At 54.6% G+C, this 24,714-nt stretch overlaps 9 protein-coding genes across 9 annotated transcripts; 5 read left to right on the top strand and 4 right to left on the bottom strand.

Moving 5' to 3' along the window:
* Positions 1-92: 92 nt before the first annotated feature.
* BDY24DRAFT_383861 (SGNH/GDSL hydrolase family protein) lies at positions 93-3,267 on the bottom strand. The gene is made up of 14 exons (XM_076639729.1): positions 2,894-3,267; positions 2,744-2,759; positions 2,481-2,580; positions 2,294-2,408; positions 2,187-2,210; positions 2,046-2,099; positions 1,808-1,970; positions 1,293-1,715; positions 1,032-1,210; positions 834-903; positions 648-748; positions 543-572; positions 376-471; positions 93-306 (listed from the first exon to the last, which is right to left on the bottom strand). The coding sequence occupies exons 1-14, from the start codon at positions 3,226-3,228 to the stop codon at positions 300-302; spliced, it is 1,713 nt and encodes a 570-aa protein (XP_076498309.1). The 5' UTR covers positions 3,229-3,267; the 3' UTR covers positions 93-299.
* An 834-nt stretch (positions 3,268-4,101) lies between these two features.
* On the top strand, positions 4,102-5,478 carry BDY24DRAFT_433964 (uncharacterized protein; the record flags this gene model as incomplete). The annotated part of the gene is made up of 4 exons (XM_076644137.1): positions 4,102-4,387; positions 4,891-4,954; positions 5,053-5,201; positions 5,273-5,478. 4 exons carry the CDS (start codon positions 4,102-4,104, stop codon positions 5,425-5,427), a joined length of 654 nt encoding a protein of 217 aa, XP_076498308.1. The 3' UTR covers positions 5,428-5,478.
* A 1,169-nt stretch (positions 5,479-6,647) lies between these two features.
* On the bottom strand, positions 6,648-7,487 carry BDY24DRAFT_285310 (uncharacterized protein). Its single transcript, XM_076636996.1, has one exon. The coding sequence runs from the start codon at positions 7,216-7,218 to the stop codon at positions 6,754-6,756; it is 465 nt and encodes a 154-aa protein (XP_076498307.1). The 5' UTR covers positions 7,219-7,487; the 3' UTR covers positions 6,648-6,753.
* A 36-nt stretch (positions 7,488-7,523) lies between these two features.
* BDY24DRAFT_285300 (uncharacterized protein) lies at positions 7,524-9,386 on the top strand. Its single transcript, XM_076636995.1, has 5 exons — positions 7,524-7,652; positions 7,715-7,903; positions 7,996-8,099; positions 8,189-9,086; positions 9,140-9,386. The coding sequence occupies exons 2-5, from the start codon at positions 7,724-7,726 to the stop codon at positions 9,224-9,226; spliced, it is 1,269 nt and encodes a 422-aa protein (XP_076498306.1). The 5' UTR covers positions 7,524-7,652; positions 7,715-7,723; the 3' UTR covers positions 9,227-9,386.
* A 1,561-nt stretch (positions 9,387-10,947) lies between these two features.
* On the top strand, positions 10,948-13,976 carry BDY24DRAFT_440085 (SGNH/GDSL hydrolase family protein; the record flags this gene model as incomplete). Its single annotated transcript, XM_076644491.1, has 12 exons — positions 10,948-11,020; positions 11,236-11,335; positions 11,603-11,851; positions 11,951-12,025; positions 12,103-12,261; positions 12,334-12,412; positions 12,492-12,602; positions 12,670-12,765; positions 12,834-13,057; positions 13,153-13,264; positions 13,342-13,352; positions 13,456-13,976. 12 exons carry the CDS (start codon positions 10,948-10,950, stop codon positions 13,592-13,594), a joined length of 1,428 nt encoding a protein of 475 aa, XP_076498305.1. The 3' UTR covers positions 13,595-13,976.
* A 63-nt stretch (positions 13,977-14,039) lies between these two features.
* Positions 14,040-18,021, bottom strand: BDY24DRAFT_413816 (uncharacterized protein; the record flags this gene model as incomplete). Its single annotated transcript, XM_076643227.1, has 5 exons — positions 14,040-16,507; positions 16,605-16,954; positions 17,079-17,176; positions 17,710-17,875; positions 17,957-18,021. The coding sequence occupies 5 exons, from the start codon at positions 18,019-18,021 to the stop codon at positions 14,040-14,042; spliced, it is 3,147 nt and encodes a 1,048-aa protein (XP_076498304.1).
* Positions 18,022-18,328: 307 nt separating this feature from the next.
* On the bottom strand, positions 18,329-19,716 carry BDY24DRAFT_285227 (uncharacterized protein). The gene has a single exon (XM_076636994.1). It carries the CDS (start codon positions 19,446-19,448, stop codon positions 18,636-18,638), a length of 813 nt encoding a protein of 270 aa, XP_076498303.1. The 5' UTR covers positions 19,449-19,716; the 3' UTR covers positions 18,329-18,635.
* On the top strand, positions 19,359-22,862 carry BDY24DRAFT_383841 (subunit 17 of mediator complex-domain-containing protein). Its single transcript, XM_076639728.1, has 8 exons — positions 19,359-19,798; positions 19,889-20,161; positions 20,255-20,658; positions 20,768-21,087; positions 21,198-21,302; positions 21,394-21,878; positions 22,008-22,316; positions 22,454-22,862. The coding sequence occupies exons 1-8, from the start codon at positions 19,662-19,664 to the stop codon at positions 22,632-22,634; spliced, it is 2,214 nt and encodes a 737-aa protein (XP_076498302.1). The 5' UTR covers positions 19,359-19,661; the 3' UTR covers positions 22,635-22,862.
* Positions 22,863-23,138: 276 nt separating this feature from the next.
* Positions 23,139-24,500, top strand: BDY24DRAFT_413813 (uncharacterized protein; the record flags this gene model as incomplete). The annotated part of the gene is made up of 2 exons (XM_076643226.1): positions 23,139-23,338; positions 23,831-24,500. 2 exons carry the CDS (start codon positions 23,139-23,141, stop codon positions 24,498-24,500), a joined length of 870 nt encoding a protein of 289 aa, XP_076498301.1.
* Between the last annotated feature and the right edge of the window lie 214 nt (positions 24,501-24,714).

Genomic DNA, 24,714 nt, shown 5'->3' with positions numbered 1-24,714 from the left:
TTTGCTATGCTTTGGCCCCGTCGGTTGTCGATGTTGTTCTCATATAATATCGCTTTGATTTCACTCTCTCTCTCACTTCCTTTCGCTCCACGCAAAAGACAGGACGGGAGGAGACAGTAGGAGTCGGAGGCCTGGGAAAGAACGTCGATTCTATTTGATGTGACTTTGGTGTAGTAGGTGACTCGATGATCTTCCAGGATATGAACACAAAATATGAATACGGAATACGAAGTTTGATTTCGAGCAACGCACTCGTTCCGTGCAAAGTGAGTCCTGAGTGAGGCGACGCGTCGACCGATCTAGCCGCTGAAAGAAAGATACGGGGGAGAGGTCAGCGGTATTTTGAGAAAAGGCAAGTGCGCAAGAGAGACTAACGTAATGAGACTACTGATTCTGAACTCTCCGGGACCCTCGAGAACGCAATGCAGCAGATGATCTCCAGGCGAAAGCCCTTCTCGAATCACCCCCAGCCTGTCGACGACGAAAGGGGAAGAGGTATTAGGGAAGGGTTCCAGGGAAGAGCCAGGTGAGATTCAGCTCACCATCCAATGTTGTGAGGGCGTTCCCATTTTCTAAGAGAAGCGAGAAAAATGGGAGGTGGAGGTCAGATTGTTCCTTCGTCGCGTCGCTTGTTTGGATTCACTCACCCTACCAGCCGGACAGCCCACTGCGTATCGTTGTCAACCCAGCATCGAGCATCCCCGAGTCCAAACTCGAAGCTCTTGAGGTACCAGAGCTTGACGTCTCCCTGTTGCGGCAAGAAAGTCCAGAAGAGACAACACGTCAGTTCGGGACGGAGGAGGGAACGAGACGAAACGAAAGGAACGACGTACGAGACCGACGGTGATCGAGAAAGTCACTTGGGCTCCTGGAGATCGAGTTATGATGTACTGCTTCTGAGGTCTATGCGAGGAAGAGGGAAAGCGTGAGTGACGGGTCGAAGAGAGACGAGACGAGATGGGCTCTCAGTCGACTCCTTCTTAGCGTCTTCCCTCCTCCTTGCGAGTCAACAACGGGAAACAAGCACTCACGAGGACTGCCACTCGAACCATCCATCTCCCTCTCCGGCGAAGGTCGTTCCATTCTCAACTCGATCTCCCTTCGTCGTCGAAAGAAAAGCGAGCTTCTCTCGAGTCCCGCTGAGGGATCGACACCGAGGAAGTGAGGGTGGAATGAAGCTTGAGGGATGGTAATGGTCGAGAAGCGACATCTGCTTGGAAGTCAAAGCGAAAGATGAGGGGATCAGCTCGAGCGGAAAAGAGAGAGAAGGAATCGAGACGATCCTGACTCACCCTCGACACGACCTCCAACTCGTCCTCCCTCGAACCCCAGTTCGTCTCTTCCAGAAAACTCGCATCCAACTGCCAAAGATCCATCTCCTCCTTCGAGTACAAAACTCCAGGAACGTAAACGCCCTCCTTCTCCTCGTCCACGACACCAATCCTCGACACGGCCAACTTCTCTCGAATCTCGTCCTCCTTGCTGTTGTGACCTTCGACGTAGAGGATCTGCTTCCAAACGTGGACTTGGAGGATTCTGGCGGCGGCGAGGTGCCCTCGGAGACTCGGATGACGTGGGTCGACTATTCCTGCTCCTCCTGAAGCTGGTTCTCGACCGAAGAAGAGAGGGATGCGAGAGGGATGGAGGAGGACTTCGGGGAGAAGTGGATTCCGGATGGAGAGGGTCGGGACGTCGAGATACCGAGCGGAGTCGAGCTGAAGGGAAGGAAAGTAAAATAGAGTCAGCTTACGAAGAGTAAAAGAAGAGGAGAGACAGGTAAAGAAGAAAGGAGGAAGACGCGACGAACAGAATTAACTCCTCCCGTGGTCATCTCGTTGTTCGCAGGGATGGCGAAGAACTCCATGGCAACAATCGCTGGAGCTGATGGTAAGGTAAGAAGGGAGCGGAGGAGATGGTCGAAAGATCGATGATGTTCGTCGCTACGTTGATCGTTGACCGCTGAATCGAGGCTGGTTGGGGACGAAGAACGACCGATGAGCTCGATCAAAACGAGGCCAGAACCTTTCTCGCTCAGGGGGGCTCACATGACAAGATCGATCTCAGCGGGAAGATGCTCGAGAAAGCAGTTGGAAAAGTATCTGGAGGAGGAAGGAGACGAAGAAGGCAGAGTCAGAACGCGTCGTCGAGAGGAGTCGTTTGGTGAGAAAAGAGAGACGAGAACGCACGGAGACCCGACAGCACCGATACCACTGTTAAAGAGCGAAAAGGAAAGTTTGTGAATTTCAAAATCGAGGCCTGAGAGAAAGGAAGAAGCAAAGAAGCCGCTGCTCACACAGGGAAGTACAAATGTTTCGCGTCTGGGAAAGCCTGCTGCCACCACGTCCAGAAGAGAGCGTGGTACGTGTTATCCTTGTATAAAGGTCTAGGAGTGTTGTTGCCGACGGTGACTGCGAGGAAGAAACGAAAGAGGGGAGAGATGAGCTTGTGTGCGAAAAGAGAAAGGAATGGAATAGGCGAACTTGATCCTCCCAGCACTCCGATCACGATAGACTCCCCAGCTAAAGCTCGACGGATGATCCGACGTAGCCTGTGATTCGTCCCGGAGTACGAGACGGATTTCTGATGAAAATGAAACCGAGGGGAGAGGTCAGTCGCGTTCGGAGGGAGGGGGTCGACCGACTCCTCTCTCGAGCTCAGCCTCTGTCACAGCTCCGAGCAAGCTTTGAAAATAACACAAAGAGAGGGTTTTCGGAGACTTCGCGTGAGAAACAGCGCTACCCACATCAAAGAACGCCTCTCTGCGAATGAAGCGAAAAGAAAGAGTCGAAGTCAGCTCGTCCGCCGTTCCTTCGACTCCTACATCGATGGACATGGCTTCCTTCTTCCTTCCGCCATGTCTCCAGCGCTTCCTCTGAGATGACCCTGAACTCACCCAAACACCTTGATGATCTCCTCCATCTTCTCATCCCTTATCCTCTCGTGTTCCCCTTTCACGAACACTTCTCCCATCGAGCTCACACCGTTCGACGAGCCAACCTCCAGCCCTCCCCCCATCTCCAAAACGCTACTCTCCTCCTCCACAGCTGATCCGCATCCCGTTGAATGATCGATTCCCAGCCAACTCGGTGGTGAATCATCAGAGTGGTAGGTCGAGTAGCCTGCTGCCTTTGACGTCTCGTGGAAGAGACGATTCGAGGAGAGTCCAACGAGGAAGGCTGCTAGAACTGCTAGGATGGTTGGAAGGGGACCAGTTCGTATAGACCGCATGATTACAAGGTCGAGACTCGAATGCGAAGCGGAATGGGTTGAAGGGAGGGTTCTGAAGGAGTAGAGATTGGGAGGAGGGAAGGGAGGGAGGGAGGGAAGAACGAACGAGCTCTCGAAGGACGTTACTTCGCTTCGGCACTCCTGTAGCTTGTTTCAGAGGTAGGTACTCCTCTCCTATCCCCTGCTCGGGTAAACTGTGTGGATGAATCATAGAGATTGGTGCCGGAGTTGGGGAGGTAGGAGCGGAGGGATCGAGGCGGGGAGGAGGAGCGGTCAACGAAGGAGAGCTCGTACGCTTCAGTTTGGTTGGGCTTTGAGCTTCAGAATGTTCAGCAGATTTGACAAGAAGTGCAGATTGGGGAGGATTCAGTCGGACATGGAAAGAGCAGGGGGAAAGGAAGAAAGGAGGAAGGAGGGGAGCAAAGGAGATGTGGGCTGAGGTAAAAAGAGAGGTGAGCTCAAGGCTCCTTCCCTAACTTCCACCCTAGGCCCCATTTTCACTCGATTTGAGGTGAGAAAACCTTCTCCGGATCTAGGATACTCCCTTCTGTTTCTTTGAAAGATTGCTCGCTGATCTTTACCCTTCCTTCCTTCCCACAGATCAGTCTGGCTCAACCTCGACCGCTTCACTTCGCCCGGCCTCTCTTCGCTCTCGAAGCTCCTCTTTCCGAAACCACAGACTCCAGAGCCTGGATCCTTCCCCCTGTCTTATGTTGTTGTGGAACTCACGTTTGTGTTTATATTTCCGGAGGCGAACGAAGGGCGACCGTCGCGTTTTCTACCGGTCTTTCCCTCCCGCCTTCCTCCCTTCGTCTCTCTCTTCCCTCAAACCATCACTGCCCCCGCTCTCACCCCATCTCAAAAGATCACGATATGTCCATCGTCCCTCCTCGTGTTCGAACTCTCCTCCATCTCCTCTTCGCCCTCTTCGCTCTCTCCCTCGTCCGCTTCATCACAACGCGCACTCCCTCCGAGAGCTCAGAGGCGGAGGACCTTCGTCGCAAAGCTCTCGTTCTGGCGATAACCACCTTAGCAGGTCTCGTCGTTGTCAGAGCTGAAGATCTTTTTGAGCACGACGGGCCTGTGGACGAGGCGTTCAAGGAGAAGATGGATTTGATGGAGAGGTCGCTTGGATTCGCTGGAGCTGTCTTCTGGGGAGGTGAGCTCTTGATTGTCTCTTCGAAGAGGTGAAGCTGTATATATCTATACTGATCCCAGCTTTCTGATACTGCAGTTCTGGTCCTTCCACTCTTGTTCTCCGTCCAGACGCGACTCATCCTCCTCCTCCTCTCTCTCCTCTTCGCTCTTCTCTTCTGGACTTCCTCCCTCGTCAAAGTCGTCTCCACCAAGCACAGGATCAGCGAACAGTCCTCTCTCGTCCAGTACATGAATCGTGGAACTCAGGAGAAGAAGGCCCCTTCGCTTCCTTTTGCCATGAACGCGTCGACGAGGTCCGAGGGAGCAATCGTCGACGACGAGGAGGAACCAGCTGAGACTTTCGCGGATATGGTCTCCCTCGGATTCCTTGTAGGATGGAGCTTCTGTTGTCTGGTGATTTCTGTCGTAATGACCTTCTGGTTCAAGATGGGTGAGACTTTCCCTCTCTTCCGATCGGGGACGCTCGTTTCCTTGACTGACTTTTCGTACTCTTTCCTCTCTCAGATTCCCCAGCGATCACCTTTATCGCTCCCTCAGTAGTCTCTCTCCTTTTGATGTCGTTCTCGAGGTGCGTTTAGCTCGAATCTCAGTTTCTGAGCTCAATCTCGACGCGTCTCGATTTCTCTCTCCGCCCTGACGTCTCTTCCCCTTCCCCTTCTAAATTAGTCATCAGCACCGAACCCCTCTCATTTTCATCACTTCCCTCATCCTCATCTTCCATACCCTTGCGACAGCCAGCTACACGCTCTCCTACGTTCGAGACATCGCTCCCGTCTGCAACGCACTCGTCAACTCTGTACTTGGGATCATCCCTTGTTCGTCTTTTCCTTGCTCCTTCAACTATCTTTGAAGCCCCTCGCTGACTCAAATCTCCTTGATCTTGCAGCCAACCCTCCCATCGAATGCGAGCTCTCTCGAACGCTTCACTTCGTCTCCACCCTCACTCTCGCTTCCCTCGTTGTGAGGCTGGCGGTTCTGCACTCGACGCCTATGAAATCCGAACGGAATCTATCCTTTCTAGAGTTCCTTGGGTCGGAGTAGATCTAGATATCCTTCGTTTGTTGTTTCTGTGCACTCCGTCGCTCGCGTTCGTTTGCCTCGTCTCGTTTGTTTATCTTTGTGGTTATCTTTGTACCTGCTGCTGATTTGCTACCTACAAATTTGAATATCTTCAGCCTCGTGTATGCACAGTGAAACTCTAGGAAGCAGAAGGCGAGGATGAGGGGTCAACGGAGCTTCAGGCTCGACGCGTCGACAAACAGAGTCGGGGAGAGGAGGAAATAGGTTCCATACTTGGGAGAGGAGGACGCCGTTCAGTGCTTGATAATCTGCACCAGATTTAGAGAGAAGTGGAATTTGGAGCTTTTGAAGCTGAGACGTCGAGTAGGAGTGAAAGGCGGAGAAAGGGAGAGAGAGGGACAAGGTCCGCTCGACGTCCTCTCTTCCTGAGCTTCCTGCCTTCATGTTGGTCGGGAGAGGATCTCTTGCCTTTGGGTCCGAGTTTAAGCTCAGATTCGTTCCTATGTGATACCGAAACTCAAAGGTAAAATACAGCAGCGGAAGCGAAAGGGAACAAAGAAGGGAGGGATCAGCTCGACGAAGCCCTTCGGCGGATTCCGCAGGAAGGGCTTGCCGCAAGCTCGCCCTCCTCCCAAGGCGCGGGGCGGATTTCGACCCGTTTTGACCCTCTTCCAACTTTGACGCTTTGATAGATGTGCCCATCTATCTCTCTGAAAAAATGGATTTCGTGAGGTGAAAGGTCTACGTATCAAGAGCACGAATATCAAAGTTTCGTGAGCTGAGAAACTCTACGGGTTGTGTGGTAGCTCGACAAAAAGTAGGAGTGTGAGAACGAGTCATGACAAGAAGGGGACTGCCGTTTCTTGCCCTCCCTTTGTTGTTTTCCCTTCAACTTTGCCCCTCCCTTTACACCAACTGCTATAACTCCCTCGACTCTTGCCACAATCACATCCTCGTCGCCTTAGGCTCGCTGGGAAGCTTTTCTTCGACCTCAGCAGCTCTCGTTGGATGGCCAGGACAGGAAACACAAGCTCGTTCGTCCTTCCTTCCTTCTCCTCCCCGTTTCTCCTTCTTCGGGTTCCTTCTTTGAGCCTTCTCTGCCCGGTGGAGGCCATTCTGAGAAGGTATAGATACATGCGATGACGTCTATCATCTGAAGAAGGAGAGCTGAATGTGATCTTCCTTCTTTCGAGGGAAGATCGAGGAGCGAGCTCACCTTCGACAAGGTCAACAACTCGTCAGGTCCACTGAAGCTTTCAAAGATCTGACCAGTGTCTCTTTCTCCCATTTCCAGGCCTGATGCAAAGACACAGAATCGGAAGAACCGGTCTGGTCGCTACCCTACAGCTACCGGTCTGAGAACTCGACTCTCCCTTCCCAATCCCTCTCTCGACGCACCTCCCAAACCACCTCCTCCTTTCCCGAGCCTCTACGTCGACAACTCATCCTCTCCAGACGAGCAGAAGAAGTACATTCGACTCGCCCATCAGCACTACTACCACGAACAGCAAACCCACGACTTCCAGATCGAGTCCGTCCAGAGTCTCCTCCAAACTCGCCATGCCTTCGCCAGCGTCCCGACAGGTCGAGGGAAGACTCGAGTCGCCGAGCTCTGGCACCATTTTCATTTAGGATTAAGTACTGTGCTAGAGGAGTGGCGATTTCGGTGTTGCTGGAGGAGAGCCACCAAGAGAAGAAGCGAACGGGATTCCAGCCCTTCGACTGAATGAAAGCGAGGATTTCGAGGCCTGTGTTGTCATCTTGACTAGTTCTGTGATGGTCTCTTGGTCCGTTGTCGTCGTCGGAGTCCATTTCGGAGAGAGCGGAAGGAGGTAGGGTGGTAGTTGAAGGAGAAGGAGGGTGAGGGAAGAAGGAGGTTCGAAAAAGTGAGCTCGAGCCCTCCTTCCCTCTTTTGCTCCCTGTTTTTGTTTGGCTCCTCCACCTCTCTGAGACATCTGAGACAACCAAAATTTCTCGAGGTCACTCTTAACACGTAGGAAACTAAGGTGAAGAAGGCGATCATTTCATATATATAGATGGGCACATCTATGAGAGCGTCAAAGTTGAAAGTTCGGAAAAACGGGCCAAATCCGCCCCCCGCCTAGGGGAGGAGGCGAGCTTGCGGTTCGCCCCTCCTACGGAGGGGCGAAGCTTCGCTGAGGGAGGGAAGACTCGCTCGAAATGAGCTCGACGAGTTGACTTCAATTCATCACCATCGAACACGGACTCTCAAGGGAAAAGGACAGGTAAAGAGCTTTCCATCCAAATGTATACATGAGCTCAGCTGATGCTATACTCGTATTTATAGCAGCACACGATGCCTAAGGTCCAGCAAACCCTCGACGGATGGCTCTCCTCCAACCCCTCGCTCTTTGACGCCGTCCTTCCTCCTCTCGAGATCCCAAGTTTCCCGTCGGAAATCCTCACCGCCGTCTTTGAGTACCTTCCTAGACAAGACTTGATGTCCCTCTTGGCTTGTAGTAGGACGTTTAGAGCTGTGAGTGCTTCAAATCGACGCTCTTGGAGCAAGAAGGAAGGAAGGGTGGTGAGCTTGACCTCGAGCTCACCTTCTCGTCTCTTTGCTTTCAGATCTCTCGACCTCTCCTCTTCCGAAACATCACCATCCGAACCCGAGATGGTTTCGCGAAGGTTCTCTGTATCGCTCAGACCCTGGAGCTGGCAGCCCTCGTCAGGTGAGCCCGTCTTCTCTTTTACGTTTCCCCTTCTTTTTGAGACCATTGCACTGAATAGATACTTTTCCCTTTCTCTTTGATGCTAAAAGGATCCTCAAGATCGAACTCACATCTCTTCAAGTTCCCACCATCGAGACCTGGTCCCTGGGATCCACCATCCTCGCTACCTCCCTTCCTCTCCTCTCCCGCCTTCAAATTCTCGACATGGACACTTGCTCCCATCCCGTCTGTCTCCACCACCCGCTCCACCTAGCTATACACTCCCATCCCACCCTCGAGCGCCTCCGCTTCGACAACTGGCGAGACGTCCACAACCACCTCGACCCGCGGTCCTTCCCTACCTCTCCCAAACCTCGTCCCAGGCTCGCCGTCGAGAGGGTCACCATCTCTTCGGATCCCCTTTTCCACTCAGGTCTCATCTCCGTCGAAACACTTTCCGCTCGTCTACCAACCTACCTCCAACACCTCCAAATCCAACTCCAAACGCTGGAGATCCACACCCCCCACTTCGACGCGTCGGTTTACGATCGCCTCGTCGGCGTGAGCATTCCTGACCTTCGTACCCTGAGACTAGCGATCAACGGTCCATGGTGGACGAACCCCGTTGGCGTCGATGTCTATCACACAGGATCTTGGATACTGGACGGTCTTTCGGGATTCCCTTCGATCACAAGCCTCGAGCTCATCGTTGCTCGATCTCCGACCACGATTCTCTTTCACCTCCCGAGGAAAGCTCTCGCTCGAGTTCCTGGACTCGAAGGCTTTAGCCACAGCAGTCTCGAATCCTCCTTCGAAAAAGCCCGTCCGGGTGAGCTCATCCTCGCCCTCCTCCCCAGGGACGCGCAAAACCGTCGCGAGCTCGTTGGCTTGAGGATTGGCGATTGCTACGGCTACGTGAACTTCTCGTCGGACGACTTCTCAACCATGGACAACGTTTTCCCCAGCCTTCGGTCCCTCGAGCTTGATTCCACCGTCGGACTGGAAGGCGTACGTCTTTTGAAGTCAACTTGTTTCCTTCGTCTCCATTGGCTAACTTCCAGTTCTTTGCCTTTTCAGACACCTCCGTCCCACCATCCTCATCAAGCCCAAGGCTTTTCCAACGTCCTCGATCGGATCCCGTCGTTTAAGCAGCTGGAACGACTCGTACTTCCTGGCGCCGGAAGGATGTTGTGCGACGGAAGATTCTGCTTCCGCGGACTGGAGAGACGACGTCGAGATGTTTTGGAGGCGATCAGTAGCTCCTGCGAAGAGGGTTCTTTCAAGATCGACTTCGGAGTCACTCCAGTAGGCAGCCTCAAGGTCTTGGATTCGCTGGAGGTCGAAGCGAGTGGGTGCTTCACGGATCCGGACTCGCCTCTTCCCCCTCCTCCTCTTCTCGCCGCTTTCACCTCTCTCGCCCGTAGGATGCCGAGTCTCAAAACCCTCGAGTGGGACGTCGAAGAGAAACATGTTGTTGATGACGAGGAGGACGAAGTTGGTGGAGGGTTCGCTTGGAGAGTCGTCCGAGGAGGAGACGGGGAGGTTCACCTCGTCGACGCTGGTTCGACCTACCGACGCGTTTACTGCTGCTTCTCTTGGGATGCTGTGGAGAGAGCCACCAGAGGCCTGGTACAGAACCCTCTCTTCGACTTTCCCGCCAACTTCGAGCCCAAGTTCACCCTCGACGACTTCGTCGTCCGACGCGTCTAAAGTCTCGATGCTTTCACTGCTACGTTCGTTCCTCTTCTTTTCCTATGCTCATTCTCCGCTTTCGAAGATGCTGACCTTTTTTTGTTTGCATCTACAGCATCGCCGTTCTTTGCCTCAGATAGGGTCCGTCGTACTCGCCTCGTCTTGCTCCTTCGCTTCTTACGGATTGAGCTCCTGCTGACGCAACTTCTTACCTTCTCGCATACAGATCATCCTTTTTCGAACTACCAAGATGGTTCTCGAGACTTCCCATAACTTCCATCCCTCTACTCGTTCGTCCTTCCTCTGCTTCGCTCGACGCGTCGCCTCCCCCCTTCCTCTCCAGCTAATCGAACCTTCTTTGTCGTTCGTCGCTTGCATAGACGACGACATGCCTCCCATGAATATTCTTCCACCCTTCAATCGGTCATTCGTCCTCTCCCTCGTCGCTCTGGATCCGCTTCTCGTCTTCCTTTTCGTTCTTTCGGTAAGCGTCCCTTCCTCTCCTCTTCCTTGCTCTTTCTTTCCGTTCGACTCGAGCTGACCTCTCCTCCTTTCTCATGGTCTACTACCCCTCTTCTCAGCTCGGCCCCTCCGAACGCTGGACCGACCTCGTTTCGACGGAGGAGAACAGGAGGAGAAGGGAGTCGGATGGACGAAGCGATTCAGCTTCGATGGATGATCTTTGGACCTACCCCACTTTTTTTCTCTTTCTTCCCAGACGAAAGCTTCTAATTCCACGGCCAATCCATCTCGTACCTCTCTTCGGAGAGAGGGTGTACGCTCGCTGACTCTCGATTTTCATTTCGACGCGCGTCTCGACGAGTGTTGTTCTTTCTCCTCTCTCCCTCGCCTCACGACTGGCATTTTCACCTCTCATTCTCCTCTCTCTTTCTTTTCTTTATCTCGGTGGATCTTTTCTCCTTTGCCTGGTAAGCACCTTGCTCCGCTCTACTGGGTAAGAAGAAGGAGGTCGCACAGGTTTCAAAAGACGAAGCTGACCTCCCTCTCCTTTCTGCTTCCTTCCCTCCAACACTCACTCTCGTCCCAAGTCCCCCGTCGATATCTCCTGCTTTTCCTCTCAATCTCAGCACATCGCCCTCCTTCGATTCCTCTCGGCCCAACTCTCTCCTTCTCATCGAAACCCTACTTGCGCTCGACTCCCACTCTCCTCCTCACGATGACCTCCACCTTTCACTTTCCTCGCTTCTGGAGATCCCTCGTCGTCGTGGCTCTTCTCTACATCCAAGCTCGTGCGCTCAGTCGATGGGCTGAAACGGGGTTTCGAGTGCAAGCTGGGGCTTGGAGGAGGGAGGTGAGCGAAGCAAGACGGTCGAATCGAGGTCAGAGCGGTGAGTTCTTTCTTTCTTGCCTTACTCCCTTCGTTCGACTCTTGATGAATTCACTCTTCTCATCTATAGCTTCGAAGCAAGGCTGATCAAACCTCTCTATGAATTCTTCGAAGCAGAAGAGGAGACGTCGGGGGTCTTCGAGACGAGTCCGAACTCGGATCACTTTACTTGCGACCGCTGCCTCAGTGACCCCGATTTGTGTAGGATGTATGGAAGGTGAGTTCTGAGCTCTACCAATTCGTTTTGGCTCGGATTTGGAAGAAGAGAGGGAGAGAAGCTCAGAAGCGGTAGCGAGGAGCGGGACGCTGTGTTCGCCACGACGCGTCCTAGGATTGCTTTCATCTCTGTTCCCTCTTTCAAGACGAGAGTGGAGACTACCGAACTTCGTACTATCATCTCTCATTTTCCTTCTTCGCAATCCTCTTCTCCTCCAACTCGTTTATCTTCCTCTCCCTCCGCTTCAACTTGATTTCTCCTCGTCAGCCGAAACATCGACCTCTCGAGAGCGTTCGACGGAACTGGAGCTCGAGTTCGACGTGTACTCGAGAAGGGTCAACAAGGGATTCCCATCAAGACTGCTATCCTCGGTGGGTCAGTCTCTCGAGGCCACGGCTGTGGAGGATGCGAAACATGGCACGAGGTCGTTTTCGACTGGGTCAACGCGACGTTCCCTCATCCTGAAAATGCTCACATCGACGGATCTGTTGGAGCCAGGGGGAGTGATTACTTCAAGTGAGTTCTTCAGATGTTGGGGACGACAACGGAGAAGCCAGCAACGAAGGGAGGACAGAGGCGTCGAGGTCGAGGCTGATTTCGCCGTCTTCGCCTCAGATTCTGCCACGCCGAGCACATTGGAAACGACGCGGACTTGATCCTTCTAGAGATGAGCGTTAACGACTTTCGAATGTGAGACGCCTACAGCTTCTTCTAAAGAAAAGCAGAAGCCAAAACTGACCTCGTTTTCTCGACGCGGTCAACAACAGGGGAGATCCAGCCTTCGAGAACTTCGAGACTCTCCTTCGAGCTATACTCAACTACCCCTCCAAGCCAGCTGTTATCGTTCTACACACCTTCAAGGTTGACGGCATCATCGCAACCGGAGGAGACTCGCAGCTCTCTCTCGCTGAATACTACGACGTTCCGTGAGTCGCCTCGCCGTCTCCCTCTTTCGGAAAAGATGCTGATCTAACTTCGTTCCTTTGTTACCCTTCAAGCGTCATCTCGGCTCGAAACTGGCTTCTTCCTCTCGTCATGAAGAGCGAGAAGTCCATTCAGCATTTCTTCAACTACTTCGTTCGTCCTCCCTCTTCTCCCTCTCTTCCTCATGGATTCCTGCGTCCTTCAGAAGTTAACGAGTCTTTCTACTCTATAGGTATACGAGCACGGAACCGACAACATCCTTGAGCGACGAGACCTCCTCCACCCCAACGCTAACGGCCATCGAGCTCTCGGAGACACGATCAACATCTACCTCGCTCAGCAGGTCAGTTCCCGTCGTCATCCTCTCTGCACGACGAAATCGAGCTGATCTGTTCATCGATCTTTCACAGCTCTGCTTCCTCACGAAACGACGACCTCAGATCCCTCCCGCCAAACTGCCCTTCATCCCTCAAGACGACGAGTACGACATCGACGTCCTTCCTCGGGCGAGTCCCTTTTACGCCTCTACTTCGAGTTCGATTGGCGTTTAACGATGCTCTTTTGCCTCCTCCAGATGCGACTCAACCGGCAATTCGAGAACGACCTCTTCGAACCGGATCTTCAACCTCGATGCGCTTCCCTCGACAGCGCGTCCTCCCCGCTCGAACCCGTCGAGCTGCTCACCCAGGGATGGGACCTTTGGACGATGCCAGGTTCGAATGGCGAAAAGACGTTCTGGAGGGGTCAGAAGGTGGGGGATAGGATCGTTTTCGAGTTGGAGCTCGTTACGGGAGCGATGTGAGCCCCTCCATCTTTCGACATTTGCTTGCTCTTTTTCCTCGCCTCTTCATCTTCGCTTCGCTGACTGCGATGTTTTTGCTCGGTTTCATCAGCAACGCTTACTTCCTCAAATCAGCCAAGTGGGATCTCGGGATGGTGGAGTGCTGGCTCGACGACGACAAGAAGAAGGTCGCTCGGATCGACGGGTACTGGGACAGGCCTCAGGTGAGCCGGCAGTCTTCGTCTCCTTCACGCACGAAGCAAGACTAGTTAGCTTCCTCCCTTTCCTCTTTCTCTTCCAGAGCGTCGGCCAGTGAGTCCCTCCCATCCGTCCTTTCCCAGTCTCGTCTCCTCTCATCGACGCGTCGCGTCTCCTTCTCTTTCTCACTTTCCCCTCTCCCCCTTTTCTCTCGCAGATACCAAACCCTCTTCGACGGCAGCAACAAACATCTCAAACCAGGGAAACACCTTCTTACCTGCGAGATCATCAAACCCACCAAGAACCCGAATCCAGACGCGCACTCTTTCCTCTTCATCGGGCTCTTTTCTGTCTAAAAAAAAACCGGACGATCTATTATCCAACTCTCATTCGACTTGGATGGATATGTATGCGCAAACGATCTCTTGCAGCCTTTTGCGAAGCTCGTCGAAGACGGCTTCTCGTTGATAAAGAGAGGAAGAGGAGAGGACAACGAGAGCGGGAAGAAGACGAGCGGCAATCGAGACAGGACTACATAGCAGAAGATACGTGGCAAGAACTAGATCAACGAAATAAAGGGGAAACGAAACTATAGGTTTATTAGACTTGGCAGATAAACGAGAACGGAAGAGAAAGCAAAAACCCCAAGCGAGACGACGCGTCCACCTCTCCCCCTCTCCCCCAAACGTACGTACAACGCCTCCTTCCCTTCCCTTCCCTTCCCTTCCCTTCCCTTCCAAAAATCAACCGAAAAACGCGACACAGGACAGGCTAAAAAAAAAAAAAAAACTTAACCCTAGCCTAAGCCCTCCCCTTCCCCTTCTCCCTCCCTTCCCTCGTCTTCCCAGCCCCTTCAAACTTCCTCGTCGCCCTCTCCATCGCCCTCCTCGCGATCGCATACTCCCCTTCGTCCTCGTTGTCCTCATCGCTCGAATCGTCCCTTCCGATCCGAGTACTCCATCCTCCAGGCTCGTACCCTCCTCCTTGCCCTTGCCCTTGCCCTCCTGGTTGAGCAGTAGCGACGGACGAGGAAGAAAGAACCGAAGATGGTCGACCGTTCCCGTTCGATGGAGGTTGCTTCGAAGGGACTCGAGGACCGGTGTTCGAGTTCGAGTTGGCGAGAGGATCCGGACGAGAATCATCGTCCGTTCCAGGGGTGGGAGGGACGTCCATCCTGACTGATTTCCGACGAACGATGGTAGCTTGTTCTTGGACTGGCGCTGGTTGGGGAGCGAGAGGAGGAAGAGGGGATCTGGCTCGATCCGTGGCGTACCCATCGTCTTCTCCATCGTCGTCGTTTCCATCGTTATCCTCCAATCCAGTCTCGTAGATCGACTCGTCGTCGCCTCCTCCTCCTCCGGTAGCCATCGGCGACGGGGACCTCGGATCGGAGGCCAGGGGAGGAGGAGCGTGAGCTTGAAGGAGAGTGGGTTTCCCCCCGACGGTGGAGGACGATCCGTTCGAGGACGTGACGGATCCTCCTTCTGCTCGAGGTTGACGCATAGCGGATCGAGGAGGAGGGTTGGTGGAGAGTCTGTGGTTCGGGGAGTGGTGAGGGTCTGGAGCGTTGGGGGAGGAGGACTGAGCCGTGTTCGAGTAGGCCGAGTGAGGTCGAGAAGGAGGCGAAGGCGATGAAGGAGTGTACGAGGACGAGCGTCGAACGTCGGCTTGAGGTTGAGGCGAGGTAGGACGAGCGGAGGAGGAAGGGAGTGAGAGGGAGTTGGACGAAGGGATGATGGAACTTCCTGGCGCTCGAGGAAGGGTCAACCCGCTCGAAGGGTTCAAGCTTTTGGGAGCTTTGATCTCCACCAAGCTCATGAGCGAGGGTCCTGTGAGATCTCCTTTTTGGTTTCCTTTCCCTTTGGCGACGGCGGAGGTGGAAGCGGATCGCTTGATGGGGAGGGAGGAGTTGGCGTTGACGGCGGCGGGAGGGTTGGAGGTGGTGATGGAGTTGGAGGCTGAGGGAGGAGAGATGGTTTTGGAGGAGGAGGATTTCGAGATGGTCTTCGTTGATTTAGACGACTTGACGGTGTTGGATCGAGTGACGGGAGCTGAAGCCGGGGATGGAGAAGGGGAAGGTTTGGTGGAGAGTTTGGACGAGGAGGGTTTCGACGAGAGGGATCCCGAGGCAGTCACGTCGCTAGCCGAAGCCTTCTTGTTGAGTTTCGACGAGTGACTGAGGGAGTTGCTGATGACGATGTTGTTCCCCTTGATGGTCGACTTGCTGCTCTCGTTCCTCTTGACTCCAGGTCTCGCTCCAACCGGTTCGACCATCCACTGATCCGTTCCACCACCACCTCCTCCTCCCTTCTTCCCAGCCGTCCTCCCAACGTTCGTCACAGCTACAAGACTCCCACCTCCTCCTCCCATCCCCCTCCTACCACCTCTCCTCTCGTCCTCGTCCGAACTATCCCCCTCTCCTCCTCCAGCAGTCGAACTCCCCTGCATCAACCCACCCGTCCCAGCCTTCCTGATGTTCCTGTCCGTCCTCGTCTGCCACGTAATCCCGACCCCGTTCGTCCTCTGCATCGAATCAGGACTTCCACTCCTCCCTCCTCGTCCTCCGTTCTTGCCAGCCGGCGACGAGGACGAGTTGCCGACGAAGAAGTGCTTGAACGAAGCAAAGAAGCCTCTCTTCTTCCTGATTGATCCGGTGTCGCTTCCTCCTCCGAAGGACGACGACGATCCACGACGAGCGAGGGATCCCTTCTTGTGAAGCTTGGAGTTTCGAGTAGAGACTCCGATGTCGGACTGAGATCTTCGGTTCCCTCCTCCTCCTCGAACGGTGTCCGAGTTGGAATCCGACGACGAGTCCGACGCGTTTCCCGAGGAGCGGTTGTTCCACGATGCCGAGGGAGCAGGAGGAGGTTTGTTGGATCCGTTGGCTCGTCGAGAGATAGATGAGGCGGCTCCGTTCCCGTTGGCGTAAGTGGTGGGAGCAGAGCTGGTTCGTTGTCTGCTGTTGTTCGCTCCTCCCACGTCGCTCGCCGACTGTCCTCGAGGTCTGTTCTCGACGACTTGGAGACGAGGGTCATCGTCTTCGCTGCTGTCTCCGCTGCTCTCGATGACGGAAGCGAGTCCTCTAGACTTCTTGGAGTTGGGGTTTCGGAGGGAGGCTTGACGACGATTGGTTTCTTCCTCGTCGGAGGAGTCGTGGTCTCGACCGTTTTGGGAGGCTGATTGGGAAGGAGCGAGGGAAGGGGATTCGGATTCGAGGGAGGGAGTGTAGGGTTTCTGTTGGCGATGGAGGTGATGGTCGTCGAAGGGAGCTGCAGCAGGGAAAGGAAGCGCAAGAGGGAACGAAGGTCAGCTCAGCTCCCTTCCTCCCTTCCTCCTCTCTCTCCCAACTCTGCGCGATCAACTCACCTCCCTCCGAAAGATAAGTCTGCACCTCCAACAATCCCCTCTGAGCAGCTCTCTCCAACCCTTTCCCCATCCCTTCCAGAGCTCTCAACCTCTCCTCCACCACGTTCTTCAACACCCTCCTCCTCACCGCATCCACCTTCACCTCCTCTCTCCTGAGCGTATCCTCACACCCAGCAAGCTCCAGCTGAGCCTCCTCGAGTCGACCCGTCTTGTCGAAGGAGGAAACCGACGGGCTGGAGAAGGAGGAGAAGGAGTCGGAGGAAGGTCGAGAGGAAGAGGACGCGGCTGCCGACGAGCGGAGTTCGGATTTGGAGGGTTTCTTGCGGGTTTGCTTGATCATTCGTTGGACTCTGGAGGCAGTAGGTGGGGAAGGTGAGAAGGAAGGTCAGAACGAGGGACGAAAGCATCCGAGCGAGTCGAACGCCGGACGCGAAAGAAGAGAGAAGGAGGAGAGAGAGCTGAGCTGAGACTGACAAGATGTCCCTGTCCCTCGTCGTGTTTGCGAGAGCTTCCTCAGCATCCCTGATCTCCTTGAGAGCGAGTCTAGTCGAGGAAAGGGTAGAAGCGTAGGCCTGGGAGTAAAGAAAGCAGAAGGGGAGTCGATCAGTTTCTTTGATCGCAAAGAGGAACAGCGAGGCCTCTTGGAGGGAAGTTGAAAGGGACGGAGAGCGTCATCAAGGCCTCGTCTCGCTCTTCCTTCCAGTAGGAAGCATCCGAGCAGAGTGACTCTACGGGGAAGCGACAAAGAGAGTGTATGCGCTTCCTCTGAGCGAAAGAAGAGCCGAGAAATATCGAAGGAAGGAGAAGGGGAGCTCGAGGGGAAAGGAAGGAAGGAGGTTGAATCGATCTCGAGCCTCCCGACTCCCTCGTGCGTCCTCCCGGTGTCCACCCAGGGAAGAATTTTCCCTCCTTATCTTGTATGCATCCGCCTGTCCCTCTCGAGCACACGACTCCCAGTTTCCTGTCGTCAGCTCCCAGGCTTGGTGAGCTCAAAGAGCGACGACTCCCTCTGCACCTCCTCGCTCCTTCTGACCCTCCCTCTCCTCCTTCTGACCTCGCCTTCGACCTCTCGGCCTCAAAATAAAAGAGAGAATTCTGGACTAACCTCCTGCCACGGCTCGCCTTCCTCTCCGAGTACCCCGACGACGCCTCCTACTCCGAGACTGAGTCCCTGATCCCTTCCAGCGCTCGCATACGCCGCGAGAGCAGCGTTCGAGTTGTGCGAGAGAGCGAGCGTCTGGAGGAAGGCGTCCAGGTGGGATTTCTCGGCTCTGAAACAATAATCAACAAGAAGAAGAGGAGGGAGAGTCAGCTTGAAGTAGAAAGAAGAAGAACAAGAGGAAGGGACGAACATGAGCAGCGAGCCGAGCAGACGCTGCGAAGGAGTGGGGTGTTTACGAGTCGTGAGGAGATCCATCGCTCGAAGAGGAGGGAGGAGAGGGAGAGAGAAGGGCGGAGAGGAGGAGAGGGAGAGTATATATAAAGTGGGTGGATGGCGGTTTGGGGAGAGGAGAAGAGGAGAGGAGAAGAAGGAGGAGAGAGAGAAAGGGCAGAGGGCGGAGAGATCGCGGGTTCGATGACGACGGAGGCAGTCTGAAATTTAACGCTCGGAAGAAAATCTTCGTTTGAGGTCGGTTGACTTAGATTGGGTTGAACCGGTACGAGAGTGAGCGAGCTTGATTTTCTCGCAGAGGCTTTTGGGGAGGCTAGCGAACGAGGGAGGGAGGGAGAGCAGAGGTGAGCTCGACCACACAAACGTCGCTTCCCCTTTTTCCTCTTCCTCGAGCTGCCTCACTCTCAATTCGACTCCTCTTTATAGTCTCACAAAAAAGTTAACCGAATGAAACCCTTCCTTCTAACATCTAAAACCATATCTTTAACCTCCCTTCTCCTCCACCACCTTCTTCGCCAACTTCAACCTCCCCTCCATCTCCAAGAAGGCCTTCATCGTCGGATCCATCATCTCCTCCATCGCCTCCTTCAGTTCCTTCACTCCTTCCGGTCCCACCCCTCTCTCCTCCCTCTCCCTGATCACCTGAGGCCACTCCTCTCTTGGACGAGAGGACGACAAGAGGGCTGAATGCGCTTCCGAGAGGGCGGTTTGGTACGCGAGGAGGGAGGAGGAGTAGATGTCGTAGATGCAGTGAACGCAGCCTGACATGCAGCAGTCTGGGAGAGAGAGAGAGAGATAATAAACGAGTAAGAGAAGCAACAAACGACGAGGAGGAGGAGAGGGAGGGAAGGAGAAGGAACGAAGGAAGGAAGGAGGGATTGGTGAGCTTCGGACTCCTTCCCTCCTCCCTCCTTCCTCCTCCCTCTCCTCTCCCACCTTCCTCCACGACCATCACTCAAGAAGAAACAGGGACCAGCAACGCACCTTCCTCCCCAGGCTTCAAAGGTCTCTCCGGAACCTTGACTCCCTCCACCACGAACGCGTCGTCCACTCCTCCAGGTCGTTTCGCTTCTCGATCTCCTGAACGACTGAAGCTCGCCATCGCTGGTGCTACTGATGCTGGTGCTATAGGTTGAACGACATCTTTTAACGGTGAGGGCGTCTGTGGCGAATGAGGGAGAGAAGGTTCTGGGATTGGGAGTCCTGGTCGATTCAAAGACGACGACGACGAGGAAGGAGGTGGGTTCGAGGAGGAGTACTTGGAGAGGAGGTTGAGGTTCCCACGAGTTGAGCGAGTGGAAGGAGGAAGGGAAGAGAAGGAGCGTGTGTACGAGGAGGAGGAGGAGAGGAGGAGGAGGCGGTTGGTGAGAGGGAGGAGAGGATGGAACTTCCGGGTTGGGACCATTCACGTTGGGGAGGAAGAAGGGAAGGGGAGGAGAGGAGACTGTCATTGTCGGGAGAGGTTCGAGGAGGCGCCCGCCTTGATGAGCTCGTAACGGCCATCAACCAAAAAGAAAACCTTCTTCTTGCTCCCTTCTCCATCAACTTCTCCCTCTTCTTCTTCCCCTCTACAAACTCTATCTGAACTCGGACTCAAATCTCGTCAACAGGCGGCTCTTCCCTCCCTCGCTTCGACGAGCTCAACTTTCCTTCCCCTCTCCACCATGGCTTCCTCCTCCTCCTCCTCCTCCTCTCGACTTGAGATCTCCCTCGAAGCTCCACCGCCGGATCGAGATCCCGTTACAGGTCGTCCTCTGATCTTGTACGATTTTGCTGAGGGAGGAGTGCCAGTGTGGAAGCAGTGAGTTCGCCTTGTCTCCTTCCTTCTCTCGAGCTCACCCTTTCCTCCTCCCTCGAAGCTGACTTTCTCTGTCTCTCTTCCTGTCGTCAGAGAGGAATCATCCGAAGAAGTTCTCGGCAAAACCGTTCGCAGGATCTGGGAGGAGAAGGGTGGATTGGCCAACTTTACTCAGCTAGAACTCAACGACAAGATCAACGAGGAGGAGGAGCGAGGAGGAGGAGGAGATGTCGAGCTCATCAAGGATGAGAGCGCCGACATGGAGGACGCAGAGGGAACCGAGGAGGCTACTACCCAGTCACCACTTCGAGAGATTGATCCCGAAGAGATGAAGGCTTTCAAGTTCCAGATAGCACAGCGACTCCAGTAAGTTTCGGTCGAGTTGAGCTCGACGCTTCCTTTCCCTGCTTCGTCGCGTTCTGACTCTTCCTCTCCCTCCCTCTTCTGCCGTCCTTACAGACAAGCATCCCACGCTCTCGAACACTTCCACTACATCATCACACTCCTCCTCCCTTCCACTTCTCAGCTAGCTTCCCATGCCCTGCCTCCAGGAGTCCCCTTCCTTCCTTCCTCCTTCTCAACAACTCACACCCTCCCGAAACCGGCGACTCCAGTGCCTCCTCTGGACCATCTAGCAGAGAAACAGGCTGCTCTGAGAGCTACGGCCGAGATGTTCAAGAAGTCAGGGGAGGAGTTGAGCAGCGTCGTGAAGCGAGGGCAAGGGGAGTGGGAAGTCGCGTTGGGAGTGCGAGAGTTGGGAGGGTGGGCTGTTGGGTTGAGAGGCGCGGAGAGAGGCTTCATGGGAGAGACGAGTGGGAAGAGGGATGCGAGGGATTGGGTCGGGTGGTATGCTTTAGACGCTGGTGAGTCAAAAACCGTTGTTCTTTTCACTTTTTGGGTTCGATTTTGAAGAGAGCTCACGTCTCTATCCTCTTCTTGCCTTCGTCCTTCGTTTTCTCGGCCCCTGGATAGCTCCCCCCTCGTTCCGAATGCGACATTACGCTCATCTTCCAGCACCAGACGCTTCTTTCTCCTCGTCTGCCTCGTCGTCAACCCAGCAGTCCAAACTGGTCTTCCCAAATCGAACGCGTCGTCGTCTTCAGGTCACCATCACTCGGACTTCAAGCGATGGCTCAGTCGTCAGCTCGAGCTCGGAATGTCTCGCTCGTTCTCCGTCTCCTTCGGAAGAAGGAGAAGGAGAAGGTGGAGTAGAGGTCGACGGAGGGAAAGAAGCGGCGAAGGAGATGGAGGAGGCGATGTGGGAAGCTGTTGAGGAGGAGACTTTTGCTGAGGTTCGTTGGGTTCCTTCCTTCTCTGATGTTTACGTCGCTTACTCGAGTCCTCTTTCGACGGCCACACAAACTCACACCTTACCGTCTTCCTCTTCTGTTCGACGCGTCAGGTCATCGCCGAAGCTCGTCAACTCGTTCAGGTCCTCCCGTCTCGAATCACTCACAACTCGATCAAAATCGAGGTCTCGCCAGGACTGGAACTTGCCATCTCACTCGTACGTGTCTTCTTTGTCTCCGCTTTCCTCTCAGCTTTTGTCCGACACTCAATCTGACTCCCTTTTCTTCGTTTCCTCTCCCCTCCTCCAGATCATCCCCACGTCCTCTTCGTCCCCGACAACGCCGCCCTCCTCCTCCTCAGCCTACCCAACCCTCCTCTCCTCTTACCTCACCCTCTGCCTCCTCTCCCTTCACTCCCACCGCTCAACCCACCTCGCTCTCGCTTCGCAACCCGTTCGAGACCCCCGAGCGTTCTCCTCCTCTACGTCCTCGAGACCCAAGATCCTTCAGCCCGTGGTCGAGGTCGTGCAGTTCAAGGGGTTGGAGGAAAGGGTCGGTGGACTTATCGAAGTGCTAAAGGACGCACTGAGCGGAGGTGCTGGCGAGGGGAAAGACAAGGCGAAGGAGAGGGAGGGAAGCGGAACGAAGAGTGCGAAGGGTGGGATTGGGATGAAGGTGAGGGTGGAGTGGGAAGGGGACGAGGATGGTAGTTGGGAAGCTGTGGAGACTGGTGGAAGGAGTGGGGTGAAAGTTAGGGACGAGGGAAGGAAGGTTGTGCTTTGGTTGGAGGACTGGTGAGTCGCTCGACGAAAACGAATCTCGACGCGTCGTTTCCCTCTCCGTCCTCACACGTTCGGCCTTCAGAGACTGACTTTTTCCTCTCTTGGACCCTCTTTTTCTTCTCTCACATCGCGGTTTCACAGCCCTCCAATAACCATTCAAGTCCTCCCTCCCCTCCGTCTCAACCTCCTCGTCCCAAACCACACCTCCTCGAACTCCATCCCCAACCCAGCGCAACCCAAACCCAAGACCAACACCGTCACCATCACCGATCTCGTTCACCTCGCTTCGCTGCTGGAACTGGAAATCAAGGACGTGGTCTTGAAGAAACTGGCGGGTATCGCGAAGGAGGACGTCGAAGAGGGGGAGGGACGAGACGGAAAGGGAACGACGGAAGGATTCGTCGATCGACTACAGGGAGTTGCGTTGTTGCAGTGGGAGAAGGGAGAAGTGTACGTTTCGTTTCCTTCGTTTTGCCTCTTCCCTCTCTCGTGCGTTGTCGGCGTCGTTCTCGAAGCTAACTGCCACTGCCATCCCTCCTCCCGCTCCCCTCCTCTTTACTGTCCTCGTTCTCCTTCATCCATCACAGCCGATTCGAGCCCCTCGTCACCCTCGCTACCTCGACCTTCAAACCATCAATCTACATCCGAGCGATGGTGCGGTCGCTTTTGGATCCGGAGGGAAAGGAGGTTGTTTTCGAGAGCGGGAACGGGAGCGGGAAGGGAGTTTGGGATTGGGCGAGAGGGGTTTGGAGAGGTGCTAGGTACTAGTTCGCTTTAGTCGGTCGGTAGGATGGATGATGAGCCTGCACTTTTGTGCTCGCTGCTCGTAGTTAGTTCCCCTGCTTTGATCCAATGCGTCCGAGTCGACGCGTCGTTTCTTCATCGCAAGTCTCGGGAAGCAATCGCTCTTTGTGAAGACGATCTAAACGACTGAGAAACTCTCCTAGTGCTCATACTGAGGATGAGAAGAGTACACAGGGCGAAGATGCCTTCGAGTCTCGACGCTGCAGGCGACGTCGACGAGTCTCGATCGAGGTCGTCGAACTCGTGCAAGTTTTCTCGGCTGATCAACCGCGAGAGACCATTCCACATCTTCCCGTTTCCTCCTACATTCGCCTACCTGAGAAGCAAAAACAGCTAATTTAAAACCTGAAAGCATCTCGTTCGCCTCGCCGAGCTGAAGTGAGCTCTCCTCAAACGACCATCACTCCCCTTCCCCTCCTCGCCATGTCGTCGTCTCTCCTCCCCTCCAAACTGCCTCACCCTACTCGGATGGTCTATGAGGCTCTCCGACGACGTCCGGATCTCAAAGCCACTTCGCACGAGCTCTACGAGGAGATCCATCGACTCTACCCTTCTCGTCGACGTCAACCAGGAGAGAAGACGGAGAACAAGATCATCAACGGGATTCCTACCAAGTTCAGGGACGGAGGAGAGAAGGAGTACCCGGATCATCCTATCTCGTCACACCAGTGAGTACGACGTCCTTTCCAACCTCGGAGAAGGGGAACAGATGGAGGGAAGGGTTGAAGGAGGAGGAGGAAGGAAGGAAGGGAAGGGTCGTTCGTCTTTTTGAGTTGAACGAAGCGAGTTCCTTTCAGAGGCAAAAAGGGAGGATGGAGCTGGCTATGGGCTCAGAGGGTTTCTGTGCGTCTAGTCGCATGGATGTAGTGGAGCAGGGCAGATCTTTCGAGCGTTCGGAGGGAAGAGTGGGAAGGAAGGAAGGTCGAGTGAGCTCGTCGAGAAAAGAAGGAGAGCTCGCCTCCTTCCTCTCTCCTCCTCTCCCCCCACCCTTCTGAGTTACTGCTCTTCTCGCAGTTGGCGATGTCCAGCCCGAGTGACTACCAGCTACACCTTCGACCTCGTTTTTTCACCCTGCGTTGGCGTCTCCAAAGAGCTCTCCGTTTCTGACCTTGACCTCTCCCTTCCTTCTCCTCCTCCCTCCCTCTTTCCCTCTCCCTCAGCGTCTTCAAAACCAAAGTTCTCCCTTACCTCGCCACCTCTTCCCTCATCCAAAAGTACTCCTACGCCGGAGGAGCCACCCAAGGAAAGAAGCCCAATCCCAGTTTCGCCTGGCGATTCAACCGTGGCCACCCATCCCCTCCCCTCCTCTCTCCCGACACTCCCCTCCCCGCTCCCCTCCCTCCAACAGCCGTATCCACCACCTTCCAGCCTATCGACGTCGACGGTCTCATCGCCATGCCGGAGAAGTGGGACCTCGTCCGAGACGTCGTCACTCGAACGCCAGGGGAACAACTCGCGTTCCAGGTCGGCGAGTGGCAGAAGCTCGACGGAAAGTTCGTCAAGAACCCCGTCGTGCATCACAACTGGGACGTCAGCAAACGACCTCCTCTGCCTCAGAGGGCAGCGATGGCGAAGGAGCTGAGGACGGCGGTTGGGATCGTGTTGAGCAAGCAGAGGCAGAGGAGGAGGATCGACAAGGTGTTGGAGTTCCAGGCTTGGAAGGACGACATCGAGCAGCAGTGGGCAGAGAGGGGTCCTCAGATGATTGTTGAGCAGATGGAGAAGGATAGGATTAGGGCCGAGGAGAGGTTGATTGAGGAGGAGGAGAGGGCCTTGAGGATTGAGAGGGGAGAGGAGAAGGAGAGGAAGTTGTACATCGGACAGAGGTAGACAGTTGACTGGGTAGCTTTTTGATCGCATACTTGGTTCACGAACCATCTTTGAGAACGAGAGCAGAGATGAGAGAGATCCCAGAAAAAGAAACAAAAGGTTGAGCTTTGCCGGAACGAGAAGGGAGGACGACTCGTCCTCGAAATCGGCTCGCTCTTTCCCTCCTTACCCATCACCTTCCCTTCGCAATGAACAACCCTAGTGAGTGCTACTG

This window comes from Mrakia frigida, assembly GCF_051309035.1.
Source record: "Mrakia frigida strain ATCC 22029 unplaced genomic scaffold BDY24scaffold_9, whole genome shotgun sequence".
Taxonomy (NCBI): Eukaryota; Fungi; Basidiomycota; class Tremellomycetes; order Cystofilobasidiales; family Mrakiaceae; genus Mrakia; species Mrakia frigida.
The sequence above is the reverse complement of the archived record's forward strand: the minus strand, read 5'-3'. Positions and strand labels throughout refer to the sequence as shown.

What these genes read in the sequence shown, in the direction of transcription:
- BDY24DRAFT_383861 (XM_076639729.1), bottom strand. Translation starts at nt 3,228, where the DNA reads ATGCGGTCTATACGAACTGGTCCCCTTCCAACCATCCTAGCAGTTCTA. An exon ending in TGGGCTGTCCGGCTGGTAGG is followed by an intron (nt 573 to 647) that starts GTGAGTGAATCC and finishes CGCTTCTCTTAG; the next exon opens with AAAATGGGAACGCCCTCACA. An exon ending in CGCCCTCACAACATTGGATG is followed by an intron (nt 472 to 542) that starts GTGAGCTGAATC and finishes CGTCGTCGACAG; the next exon opens with GCTGGGGGTGATTCGAGAAG.
- BDY24DRAFT_285310 (XM_076636996.1), bottom strand. Translation starts at nt 7,218, where the DNA reads ATGGACTCCGACGACGACAACGGACCAAGAGACCATCACAGAACTAGT.
- BDY24DRAFT_285300 (XM_076636995.1), top strand. Translation starts at nt 7,724, where the DNA reads ATGCCTAAGGTCCAGCAAACCCTCGACGGATGGCTCTCCTCCAACCCC. An exon ending in GTAGTAGGACGTTTAGAGCT is followed by an intron (nt 7,904 to 7,995) that starts GTGAGTGCTTCA and finishes CTTTGCTTTCAG; the next exon opens with ATCTCTCGACCTCTCCTCTT. An exon ending in GAGCTGGCAGCCCTCGTCAG is followed by an intron (nt 8,100 to 8,188) that starts GTGAGCCCGTCT and finishes TGATGCTAAAAG; the next exon opens with GATCCTCAAGATCGAACTCA.
- BDY24DRAFT_285227 (XM_076636994.1), bottom strand. Translation starts at nt 19,448, where the DNA reads ATGACAGTCTCCTCTCCTCCCCTTCCCTTCTTCCTCCCCAACGTGAAT.
- BDY24DRAFT_383841 (XM_076639728.1), top strand. Translation starts at nt 19,662, where the DNA reads ATGGCTTCCTCCTCCTCCTCCTCCTCCTCTCGACTTGAGATCTCCCTC. An exon ending in TGGAACTTGCCATCTCACTC is followed by an intron (nt 21,303 to 21,393) that starts GTACGTGTCTTC and finishes CCCCTCCTCCAG; the next exon opens with ATCATCCCCACGTCCTCTTC. An exon ending in CAGTGGGAGAAGGGAGAAGT is followed by an intron (nt 22,317 to 22,453) that starts GTACGTTTCGTT and finishes CATCCATCACAG; the next exon opens with CCGATTCGAGCCCCTCGTCA.